Source organism: Nerophis ophidion, linkage group LG16 (genome assembly GCF_033978795.1).
Source record: "Nerophis ophidion isolate RoL-2023_Sa linkage group LG16, RoL_Noph_v1.0, whole genome shotgun sequence".
NCBI lineage: Eukaryota > Metazoa > Chordata > Actinopteri > Syngnathiformes > Syngnathidae > Nerophis > Nerophis ophidion.
In genome coordinates this window covers 45,196,368-45,208,988 of record NC_084626.1, presented here as the reverse complement: position 1 = coordinate 45,208,988, position 12,621 = coordinate 45,196,368, and the positions used below count along the sequence as shown (strand labels likewise).

At 42.0% G+C, this 12,621-nt stretch overlaps 1 protein-coding gene across 8 annotated transcripts in view; it reads left to right on the top strand.

The window, feature by feature from the left end:
* cita (citron rho-interacting serine/threonine kinase a) overlaps window positions 1–12,621 on the top strand; it is a 113,343-nt gene that overhangs the window by 45,318 nt on the left and 55,404 nt on the right. For all 8 annotated transcript variants that reach the window (XM_061875315.1, XM_061875316.1, XM_061875310.1 and 5 more), the window contains exons 22-30: window positions 179–353; window positions 5,262–5,459; window positions 5,533–5,586; window positions 9,134–9,331; window positions 9,866–10,059; window positions 10,139–10,274; window positions 10,392–10,496; window positions 11,621–11,761; window positions 11,907–12,014. In XM_061875315.1, coding sequence (XP_061731299.1) covers window positions 179–353; window positions 5,262–5,459; window positions 5,533–5,586; window positions 9,134–9,331; window positions 9,866–10,059; window positions 10,139–10,274; window positions 10,392–10,496; window positions 11,621–11,761; window positions 11,907–12,014 — 1,309 coding nt within the window. The remainder of the gene's footprint in view (window positions 1–178; window positions 354–5,261; window positions 5,460–5,532; window positions 5,587–9,133; window positions 9,332–9,865; window positions 10,060–10,138; window positions 10,275–10,391; window positions 10,497–11,620; window positions 11,762–11,906; window positions 12,015–12,621) is intronic.

The window sequence follows — 12,621 nt, the reverse complement described above, 5'->3', positions numbered from 1 at the left end:
TTCCTCCAAATAGACCACTTCAGTTTATCCCTGAATTGCTCATTATGTGGTAATGAATGATTCATTGTCACACTAGCTTTTGCCATGCCCCTGTTAATTGAAATGTTTTGTTGAGCTCATTTGAATTCTAAAAAGATGCTTTTAGCTAAGTGATCGGTGTCAAATGTGTTGAATACAGGAAAGCCCAAGAGGAGATGATCTCAGAGCTGCGACAGCAAAAGTTCTATTTGGAGTCTCAGGCTGGCAAGCTTGAGGCTCAAAATGCCAAACTGGAGGAACACCTCGAGAAGATGAGTCAGCAGGAGCAGACCAAGAGGACGCGTTTATTGGAGCTGGAGAGCAGGCTGCGTGAGGTGAGGCGACGGGAAGATGAAGATTAATTAAGTCACGCTCTTTAGCTGGCAATTAGTGTAGCTTTACTATATTACTGTCCACAAAGCAGATTGAGGCAGCTGATCGGCCACTCAGCTGATAGCCTCTTTAGATAAATCCAATGAAATTTCCATCTGAGTGAGATCAAAGCACTATTTTTATACAAACCCCGTTTCCATATGAGTTGGGAAATTGTGTTAGATGTAAATATAAACGGAATACAATGATTTGCAAATCCTTTTCAACCCATATTCAGTTGAATATGCTACAAAGACAACATATTTGATGTTCAAACTGATAAACATTTTTTTGTTATTGCAAATAATCATTAACTTTAGAATTTGATGCCAGCAACACGTGACAAAGAAGTTAGGAAAGGTGGCAATGAATACTGATACATTTGAGGAATGCTCATCAAACACTTATTTGGAATATCCCACAGGTGTGCAGGCTAATTGCCGTAAGCGGCATGACCGGAAACCAACATTGAATGACCGTGACTTTTGATCCTTCAGACGGCACTGTATCAAAAACCGACATCAGTCTCTAAAGGATATCACCACATGGGCTCAGGAACACCTCATAAAACCACTGTCACTAAATACATTTCGTCGCTGCATCTGTAAGTGCAAGTTAAAGCTCTCGAAATAAACTCAAACTCAAACTATGCAAAGCGAAAGCCATTGGTCAACAACATCCAGAAACGCCGCCGGCTTCTCTGAGCCCGAGATGATCTAAGATGGACTGCAAATCATTGTATTCTGTTTATATTTACATCTAACACACTTTCCCAACTCATATGGAAACGAGGTCTGTACTTTCAGTCACTCTCTGGTAAAGTCAACCTACCATTCAAATGATAGACCGTTTACCTGGCATTTCCCCCACTTGTATAAAAGCCAAAAGCCCTCCTTAAGTGTTGGCTTAGGTTTGGACAAAACCCAATACCCATTTTTCTTTAGAAATACTTTTTGCTGGATGGACTGGATGGACTTTCTTCTGACGTAACCAGCAGACATCCCCCTGGCTGGATGTTACTTCTCCTCCTCCACCTTTCTTTCCCTGCTGAGAAATGCTGCAAAGTTTGGCACTAATTGCTGACTTCTCAACACCCCCAAACACACGCACGCTGTTTTGATTTGCCCACACACACACACACACACACACACACACACACACACACACACACATACATACACAGGCGCGCACACGCATTTGTCCCCTTCTTCAATCAATCAATCAATGTTTATTTATATAGCCGTAAATCATAAGTGTCTCAAAGGTCTGCACAAACCCCCCCAGGGCACCGAAAGCAATGGATGTCGAGCAGGTCTAACATGATATTGTGAATGTCCAATCCTTAGTGGATCTAACATAACGGTGAAAGTCCAGTCCAAAGTGGATCTAATATAGTAGCGAGAGTCCCGTCCATAGTGGATCCAGCAGGAAACCATCCCAAGCGGAGGCGGATTGACAGTGCAGAGATGTCCCCAACCGATACACAGGCAAGCGGTCCATCCTGGGTCCCGACTCTGGACAGCCAGTAGTGAAGTGAAGTATATTTATATAGCGCTTTTCTCTAGTGACTCAAAGCGCTTTACATAGTGAAACCCAATATCTAGGTTACATTTAAACCAGTGTGGGTGGCACTGGGAGCAGGTGGGTAAAGTGTCTTGCCCAAGGACACAACGACAGTGACTAGGATGGCGGAAGCGGGAATCGAACCTGCAACCCTCAAGTTGCTGGCACGGCCACTCTACCAACCGAGCTATGCCGCCCTTCTATGCCGTACTTCTTGAGAGCTCCAACAAATGCCTACCTCTTTAGGACCACCCTTTCTAAATATATAAAGATTTGTATTTACAACATTAATAATATATACATACTATGTAAATATAAAAAACCTTGTTGTGAAAAATGAGTTGGAATTTCACAAGAAAAAAGGTCACAATTTTCATAAGTAAAACTTTTAATTCTGGCATTTTTATAAAAAGTCGTAATGTTACTCAACGCAAGTCAACATTTTTCAAGAAAAACTACACATTTGTGCAATATTGTGATAAAAGTTGGAATTTTACTCAAAAACAGTCGCAATTTTACTAGCAAAGCTTAAAATTTGGGCAATTTTTTGAAAAGAGCCGTAATTTTACTCGACAAAAGTCACAATTTTATAAGAAAACTTTAACATTTTGTCATTATTGTAATAATAATCGGAATTTTACTCGGTAAAATTATGATAAAAGTCATATCCATCCATTTTCTACCGCTTATTCCCTTTAGGGGTCGCGGGGGGCGCTGCTGCCTATCTCAGCTACAATCGGGCGGAAGGCGGTGTACACCCTGGACAAGTTGCCACCTCGTCACAGGGCCAACACAGATAGACAGACAATATTCACACTCACATTCACACACTAGCGACCATTTAGTGTTGCCAATCAACCTATCCCCAGGTGCATGTCTTTGGAGGTGGGAGGAAGCCGGAGTACCCGGAGGGAACCCACGCATTCACGGGGAGAACATGCAAACTCCACACAAAAAGATCGGGATTGAACCCTGACTACTCAGGACCTCCGTATTGTGAGGCAGACGCACTAACCCCTTTCCCACCGTGAAGCCGAAAAGTCATAATATTACTCCAAAAATGTCTCCATTTTACAAGAACAACAAAAAAAATGTAATATTGTAATAAAAGTCAAAATTTTATACGACAGTTGTCACCATTTTGCATTAAAAAGTAATAATTTTACAAAAAAGACTAATTTTACGAGGAAATATTGCAATATTACAGAAACAGAAAGAATATGAGAAATTCTTCCCAATTTTATAAGAAAAAAAGTTGACACATTGTGAGAAAAAGATGGTTTAAGTTTATTTTTATTTATTTATTTATTGTTTGTTTGTAATTGTTTTTTAATCTGCCTTATTTGCTTCAAGTTATTACAGTATGTCTATATACATATGTATTTTATTTTCTTTATTAAGTTTTGCCAAGGGGGGGGGCACATTTCAATTTCTTACACACACTTGTTATTTCATTTGTTGACCAGAGGGGGAGCACTTTTAAAACCAACAGTGCGTTTGAAAAATTCCTCCTTTTTGGGACCACCCTTATTTTGATAGATGTCACCAGCAGGGGTGCAAATGAGGCATTCTCTACTAGATGAAATGTTATTGGGACCATGATTTATGTCATCACTTGTTCACACCTCCTCATATGGAAGATACTTTTCCTTATTCATGTCTCAAGAAGGGTAGAAATACAAGAACACACACACAAGTGTAAGCAAAAAATAATCAAACACGTCAAAACCAATCTTTAAGTGATACTTTTATTATTATAATTTAGTGAATATGGTCTAATACTACCATGAATTTCTTGATAGGGGTATAATTAAGTATTAAGTAAAGTATTTTAGATTTTTAGTTTTAATTTGGACTTGCTACAATTGATGTATTGGAAGTTTCCGGCTGTGAGAGTCGCTTAAATGAACCCAGTTTAAAATCCACTGCTTAATTTGTGATGGCCTTATAACGGGAGATTTTATTCCATAGTTGTGACAGGTTGTTAACCATAAGATGTTCTACAATGCTCACTAATTAATTTTCTGTCTTCTTTTTTATTCATTACGAAGTTACTTTCATGACAAACATTTTAAATTTAGTAACTTAACTCAGTGTTTTTCAACCTTTTTTGAGCCAAGCCACATTTTTTTCATTGAAAAAATCCTTAGGCACACCACCAACAGAAATCATTAAAAAATGAAACTCAGTAGCCGATGTTGACAATGAAAAGTCGTTTTCGCAAGTATTGGATATGAATTCAAACCATAACCAGGCATGCATCACTATAGCTCTTGTCTCAAAGTACGTGTACTATCTCGAACTGTCACATCATGATGTGACTTATTTTGAGTTTTTCGGTGTTTCCTGTTCAAAACCGTACCTAACACAGGCATAATGTACCAAAGGCACTTTTTTATTAATTTACACAATAATTATGCTTTGACCTAAAATACTGCTCCAAAAATGTATTGCACTAATAAATGTTGGGGCGGTATAGCTCGGTTGGTAGAGTGGCCGTGCCAGCAACTTGAGTGTTGCAGGTTCGATTCCCGCTTCCGCCATCCTAGTCACTGCCGTTGTGTCCTTGGGCAAGACAGTTTACCCACCTGCTCCCAGTGCCACCCACACTGGTTTAAATGTAACTTAGATATTGGGTTTCACTGTGTAAAGCGCTTTGAGTCACTAGAGAAAAGCGCTATATAAATATAATTCACTTCACAAATGAGAGGGTTTTTGCATTTAATTAACAAACATTTTATTCAATTTCATTTGACACAAAAGCACAGACTCTATGGTGGTAAAATAAGTGTAAAAGGTAAAAAAAAAGATTAAAAAACAAAACGGAATATGTTTTTATATATTATTTAAATGTGTTGTTGTTGTTATTATTATTATTTTACTTGTTGGGGTTTATTCATTATGAATGTACACCGTTTTTTTTTAACTAAATTTAAGAGTTTTGGTGGTACAATAAATACTCATGTTTTGCAATGGATGAATATTCATAGTAATATTCGTCAATTACAATATCAATCAAAATAATCGTGATTGTTATTCGTCCAGCCCTACCCACAACAAACAAACAAATAACTGAAAATGATCACAAATTACTGCAAATGGGATTTTTAGGGCTCGTCTGTTTTATGAAAGCCAACATCTGATATTGCCTTGTTTTTTTAAATTGTTCTGATGTTTAACAAAATCGACCATCTGCTTCTCTGGACAGGTTACAACAAAGGTCTAATGATATGCAAATATGATCTTTTTCAGGTTCGTAGTTAGACTGTAATAAATACATGTTTACCCATGCCCTGTTTTCTGAGCAGATGGGCTTGGAACACGAAGAGGAGAAGCTGGAAATCAAGAGACAGGTGTCCGAGCTGACCCTCTCCCTGCAGGAGCGGGAGTCTCAAATCAGCAGCCTGCAGGCAGCCCGCCTCGCCTTGGAGAGCCAGCTGCAGCAAGCCAAGACTGAACTGGAGGAGACCACGGCTGAGGCCGAGGAGGAGATTACGGCTCTGAGGGTGAGAAGACTGTTGGCGCATTTCAGTCCAACTCAATTGCATAAATCCTTGAAAACCTGTTTCCTTCTCCTAGAATCACAGAGATGAAATTCAGCGGAAGTTTGACGCCCTGAGAGACAGCTGCTCGGTAAGTGCTGCTATTAGATCATTTCATTTATGCTCCATGTGACAAACAATACGTTCTTTGGGAAAAACATAATTAACCCAGGACTACGAATACAGCTGTCATCTCTTGTTATGAACACTTCCAGGCTGGCGTTGTCTAATTACCACAGACCTCCCCCAGGCATGCATGTTTGCTGCACTGTGCATGCACACTTAAATGCATAACAGCGGTATTCATTTCCGATTTTTCGGGGCCTTCAGGTGTACTGGAGAGGAGGCTACGCCGGATAGTCCAACCTCGGATCCAGGAGGAACAGTGTGGTTTTCGTTCTGGTCGTGGAACTGTGGACCAGCTCTATACTCTCAGCAGGATCATTGAGGGTGCATGGGAATTTGCCCAACCAGTCTACATGTGCTTTGTGGACTTGGAGAAGGCATTCGACCGTGTTCCTCGGGAAGTCCTGTGGGGAGTGCTCAGAGACTATGGGCTATAGGACTGTCTGATTGTGGCGGTCCGCTCCCTGTATGATCAGTATCAGAGCTTGGTCCGCATTGCCGGCAGTAAGTCGGACACGTTTCCAGTGAGGCTGCCCTTTGTCACCGATTCTCTTCATAACTTTTATGGACAGAATTTGTAGGCGCAGTCAGGGCGTTGAGGGGATCCGGTTTGGTGGCTGCAGGATTAGGTCTTTGCTTTTTGCAGATGAAGTGATCCTGATGGCTTCATCTGGCCAGGATCTTCAGCTCTCACTGGATCTGATCGCAGCCGAGTGTGAAGCGACCGGGATGAGAATCAGCACCTCCAAGTCCGAGTCCATGGTTCTCTCCCGTGAAAGGGTGGAGTGCCATCTCTGGGTTGGGGAGGAGATCTTGCCCCAAGTGGAGGAGTTCAAGTACCTCAGAGTCTTGTTCACGAGTGAGAGAAGAGTGGATGATGAGATGGACAGGCGGATCGGTGCGGCGTCTCCAGTAATGCAGACGCTGTATCGATCCGTTGCGGTGAAGAAGGAGCTGAGCCGGAAGGCAAAGCTCTCAATTTACCGGTTGATCTACGTTCCCATCCTCACCTATGGTCATGAGCTTTGGGTCATGAACGAAAGGACAAGATCACGGCTACAAGCGGCCCAAATGAGTTTCCTCCGCCGGGTGGCGGGTCTCTCCCTTAGAGATAGGGTGAGAAGCTCTGCTATCCGGGAGGAACTCAAATTAAAGCCGCTGCTCCTCCACATGTAGAGGAGCCAGATGAGGTGGTTCGGGCATCTGCTCAGGACGCCACCCGAACGCCTTCCATAGGGAGGTGTTTAGGACATGTCCAACCGGTAGGAGGCCAAGGGGAAGACCCAGGACACGTTGGGAAGACTATGTCTCCCGGCTGGCCTGGGAACACCTAAGGATCCACCGCGAGGAGCTGGGCGAAGTGGCTGGGGAGAGGGAAGTCAGGGCTTCCCTACTTAGGCTGCTGCCCCCGCGACCCGACCTCAGATAAGCTGAGGAAAATGGATAGATGTTTCGGGGGCCACATTTCCAGAAAGCTGAGGACCCGGCGGCTGGTTGGTCTTCTCCCTTCACTATTTATCGTATTTTTTATATTCAGGAGAACCAGCGTCCTCTACAGTACACATGATATTTTAGTCTATTTATTTTGTCAGTTACAGGAACATTCTGCTGTTTCTAAGGACTTTCTGCAAAATTTGGAATCTCACAAGTTTTTTTGTACTGAACTCGCAGGCCACCAGTTGAACAGCCCAAACGATGACAAAGAGAGGACCTAAAATGGAACCTTGAGGAACACCACTAGTATAACTAAATAAATAAAACAAATGACTACTGACTACATCTAAAGTAAACAAGCTACAGCAACACCCTAGTTACATCAATCACATGACAAAAACAAAATGTAACAGCCAAAAAAGAGAGGACTTTAAGGGGTGTCTGGAGGAAAGCCTCAGTTATGTCAATTACAAGTTTGGTGTTCTATATTGGCTGGCAAGGTTAAAATATCAATGCAAGGATGTGTCAATGTGTTTACAGTTGTCCAAGTTCCTCTATACAACAGGAGCACTCTACTACGTTTAGGAATTTCCTGCAAAATGTTTGTCTCCCAAGTTTTGAACTGAACTCGGGGGCCGATAAGGCCAGATTTGGCCCCCAGGCCGCCAGTTGAATAGCCCTGCTCTACAGTAGTCGTCGTTAAACAACTCCATATATTCAGATATTACATTCACTTCAGTATTCTATTTTGATAGAGCACAATGTGTCCACTTTGCTGGGTCGTCTTTATCTTTTCTCCCTGTGTTTAAGAGTGTACCACAGGGTTCAATATTAGGACCTCTGTTGTTCTCTATTTACGTGAGCAATATTTGTGATAAAATATCAGATGCTACGTTCCATTTCTATGCAGGTGATGCGGTCATATATTGCTCATCCCCCTCCGCAGTGCAATCCCTTGATTCAAACACTGATGACATCTATTAAACAGACAAGAAGCAAGAAATCATGCAGAGACAGAGTTCAATTTGACTGAAGGAGGAGAGACGTATTGGGCTGTACACTTAGTTACAGTTCCAACCTACGCTCTAAGGTCTACTCCCACATTCCCATCTATTTTTTGGAGGTCGCTGGTTACATCACTGAGGCTGCCTCTGAAGGAAGGGGGTAATCACAGCAGCCCCAGTTAGACACAATATATGGCTATTCATGAAATGCAAATGTGCTGACACTCATGATATCGCCCTGTCTCTGCTCTGTTTGCGTCACGACACTCGATGTTCGCCCTTGGCAGTCAACAGGCCGGTTCTGGACAAAAACATTGATACAAGACGATGTCCCTTTGCACAGATACAAAAGTACAACTTCAGCACAATTGATAATAACTATAGCAACGGCCTTTAAGCATAAGAGTTGTTTGATAACTTACACATAATTATTCTAACAGTCCCAGCTGACCCAACTAAGGAAAGTGCTAAATGCAGACAAATCTAATGTGATGTTATTCTCAAATGGCAAACGGCTGCCATTGAACATCCATGAGATATTGACTACTTATGGGGTGGAGCTTGAGTTAGTCACAACATATAAGTACTTAAGAATTAATATTGATGAGAGATTGTCTTTTAAAGCACACAAAGAAAAGCTTGTCTCTAAGCTTAACATTAAATTGGGTTTCCTTTTTAGTAATAAGTCTTGTTTTTCCCTAAAAGTTAGGAAATGTCTGATCTCATCCGCCTTTGTTCCTTTTATGGAGACTTTCTTTTTATGAATGCACCTGGCACTTACTTGAAAAAAGTAGACACTGTATATTACTCTGCCTTACCTTTTTTCACTGCTTGTGGAAATCTTGTCCACCATTGTACTTTGTGTGCAAAGGCAAATTGTCCATCTTTAACTGCCCAAAGACTTTTTGATGGATATTTTTTATGTATAAATGCCTTCTTGGACTTGTCCCCATCTATCTGTGTTCCTTTGTGTGTAGACACTGCAGTCATTACAGGATGTCCTCCACATGGGATCTGGTGTAATACTGTAGGTGTTCTTCTCAACATCACCATGTGGCCCTTGTCTTGCTCCAGGTGATCACTGACCTGGAGGAGCAACTGACCCAGCTGAGCCAGGAGAATGCCGAGTTGAACCGCCAGAACTTCTACCTATCCAAACAACTTGACGAAGCGTCCGACGAGAGGGAGGACCAACTGCAGCTCAGCCAAGAGGTGGACCGGCTCAGGAGAGAAGTGGCAGACCGTGAGATGCATCTCAACAACCAGAAACAAGTAAGTCTGATGTTGGAGTTAGGGTTGGGGGGGCATGGTGACAGGCCGCAGCTCTCAGGCGCTGCCCATCCTTCCATCCCCCATATGGGATTTGCGTCGAGGTTGTTGGATTGGGTGTGGGGTATGTGTGGTTGGCGTATATTGTTGTGTGGATGCATGTGTGTGTGTGTAAGTCTGCAGTATGGAGACTGAAATGACATGCTGCCGTGTAAATAAGATAGAGCTATTTGCTTTATTTGATAGAAGAACAAGGTATTGGCAAACATTTATTTTTTAAATGATTAATCAGTGATATGTAAAAATAATATAAAAGCGGGGTACTCCCAAATGCAACAATAGGGGAGGCACTGCTCTAGGAAAACAGAACAAATGTAAAAGCACAAGTTTATTGAATCTCGCCATAGAAATACTCGAGTAGCCCATAAATATTTCAAGCAATCTGGGACTTTTGTATTAAAGGAAATGCAAAACAAATTGTAAAGAGAGATGTGAGAGACATTCTCCTCCAATCTGCTGCCGTATTTACTTTCGTAGAACATTGAGACACTGAAGACCACGTGCAGCATGCTGGAGGAGCAGGTAGTGGAGCTGGAGTCTCTGAATGATGAGCTGCTGGAAAAAGAGAGGCAGTGGGAGGCTTGGAGAGGGGCCTTGGAGGACGAAAAAAGCCAGGCTGAGAGACGCACTAGGGAACTGCAGAGGCTGCTGGATAATGAAAAGCAAAACCGGTAATGCATTCTCTTACTTTGGAAATGACAACGCTGTTTGCAAAATGTCTTCTGTTGCCTGCGACCACGCAACTCACAGGCTACGTGCAGACCAGCGCAGCACAGAGTCTCGCCAGGCAGTAGAACTAGCAGTCAAAGAGCACAAGGCTGAGATATTGGCCCTGCAGCAGGCTTTGAAGGAGCAGAGACTCAAGGCAGAGAGCCTGTCTGATACTGTGAGTTGCCAGATTGAAATCACTCCAAGCACCACACACTGATTCAATTCAAGTGAATACCTTCTGCCCATGCGGATAGAGTGTATGCGGAAGCCTTTTTTTTTTTTTTTTGCACAGCTCAATGATCTGGAGAAGAAGCATGCCATGCTGGAGATGAATGCTCGTAGCCTGCAGCAGAAATTGGAGACTGAGAGAGAGTTGAAACAGAGGCTGATGGAAGAGGTAAATAGTGTAAAAAATTTACATCACATATCTGTTACAGTATTTGTTGTTTGTGTTATATTCCCCTCTCCTTTATACACAATGAAGCTTCAGTTCAGTTCAGTCATTTTATTTGGAACATGCATCAATACAGCGTAAGGCATCACATACTGTATTTCCAGTTTTACAGCACGTCCGAAAAGGAGTAGGAAGAAGCTGAGCTTATTTAATGCTACCCCTTTTCATACCATAGCAATTTTATCCCATTTCCTTGTTCTCTGTAACAGAACAGTGAATAAATAAATATTAAATACATTAATAATTTTTGTCTCAAAAAAAGTTAAATCCAGCCTTCCATTCATTTTTTACCTATTGTCCCTATCGGGGTCGCGGGGTACACCCTGGACAAGTCGCCACCTCATCGCACGGCAAAAAAAGTTAAATATAAAATCCATCCATCCATTTTCTACCGCTTATTCCCTTCGTTATGTATAAATGTTAACAATAAATGTTAGCTGTAAATGTAATGATGAATATAAATCTAATGTTAAATCTAAATGTCTTGCCAACTGTAAAGCAAAATATTTAGAAAATAACATTTGTTGTACACTATCTCCACACCTTTTCTCAAATGTATATATTTTTTTCTTACATTTACCTCATTATCCATCCATCCATCCATCTTCTTCCGCTTATCCGAGGTCGGGTCGCGGGGGCAACAGCCTAAGCAGGGAAACCTCATTTACCTCATTTACCTCATTCTTACATTTACCTCATTTTCTTTACATTTTAGGTAGACATTAAAGATTGAATCTAAATGTTCAATTCCAAATGGAAATGTAAAATCTAAATGTTAGATGTACATCCATCCATCCACTTTCTACCACTTGTCCCATTCGGATTTGCGGGGAGGGCTATTTCAGCTGTACATTAAATGTACATGTCAAATCTAAATATAAAGAGTAAATATAAATATGATTTTAAATGTATGGGATAAATTCAAATATAAAATGTTAAATATGAGTGTTAAATGTAATTTGAATGTTTAATCCGAATCTAATGTTAAAGCAATACTTCTCATACATGTGTTGTTGTTTTGTCAGAATCACAGGCTCTGTATCTTTAATGCGCTGTTATCTCATCAGCAAGGGAAGCTGCAGCAGCAGATGGATCTCCAAAAGAGCCACATTTTCCGTTTGACCCAGGGTCTACAGGATGCACTGGACCAGACTGACATGCTCAAGACTGAGAGGACCGATCTGGAGTACCAGCTGGAGAACATACAGGTAGCCAGGGCAATATCTGTGACATTGGATGAGATTTGGTAATATCATAACCGATGTGAGCACTCAAGTCTTAAAAAAAAAGTATTCCTCGGGGACCTACTGTACGGACAAATACCTGAAGTACTGTCCCCGCTTTAATTTGCAGGCTGTATATTCCCACGAGAAGGTGAAGATGGAAGGGACTATCTCCCAGCAGACCAAACTCATCGATTTCCTCCAGGCCAAAATGGACCAGCCCACCAAGAAGAAGAAGGTCAGCACAAATATTTCATGACTACAATATGTCCTCATAGACTGATGACAGCAACTTTTAAAGAAGCACTGCTCCTGGTGTGAGACATGTACATATTGTATAGACAAAAGTATTGGGACACCTGCACATTACCGATGCATGTCCTCCCAAAAAGGTTTTAAATTGACTGTCAGTCATCCTGGGGGCCCTTTTTGACCTTTTGCCCCCCATGTCGGCTCTTTTTAACAATCTCCCCCCCCCCATTGTGTTCTGTTGCGGCCCGGTTGACCTTTTGGCCTTTGGGGCTTTTTTAGGCCTTCCCTACCGCTGCGAGTCATTCCAGGGCAGTATTTTTTTAAAAACGTTAGTCCACAAGTGGGCTCCAACTCCCCGGTCTCAAATGCTGGACTCCTCTGCCTCACACAAATACACCAAACTGTCTGAAAATAGGGCCCCAAAAGGCCTCCTATTCCCCGGGAACACCTGCTGGAACCCTTTGCCCCAACAAAATACACAAAACTCTGAAAATAGGGCCCCAAAAGGAATCCCATTCCCTGGATCACCTGCTGGAACCCTCTGCCCCACCAAAATTAGCAAAACTGTATGAAAATAGGGCCCCAAGAGGCCT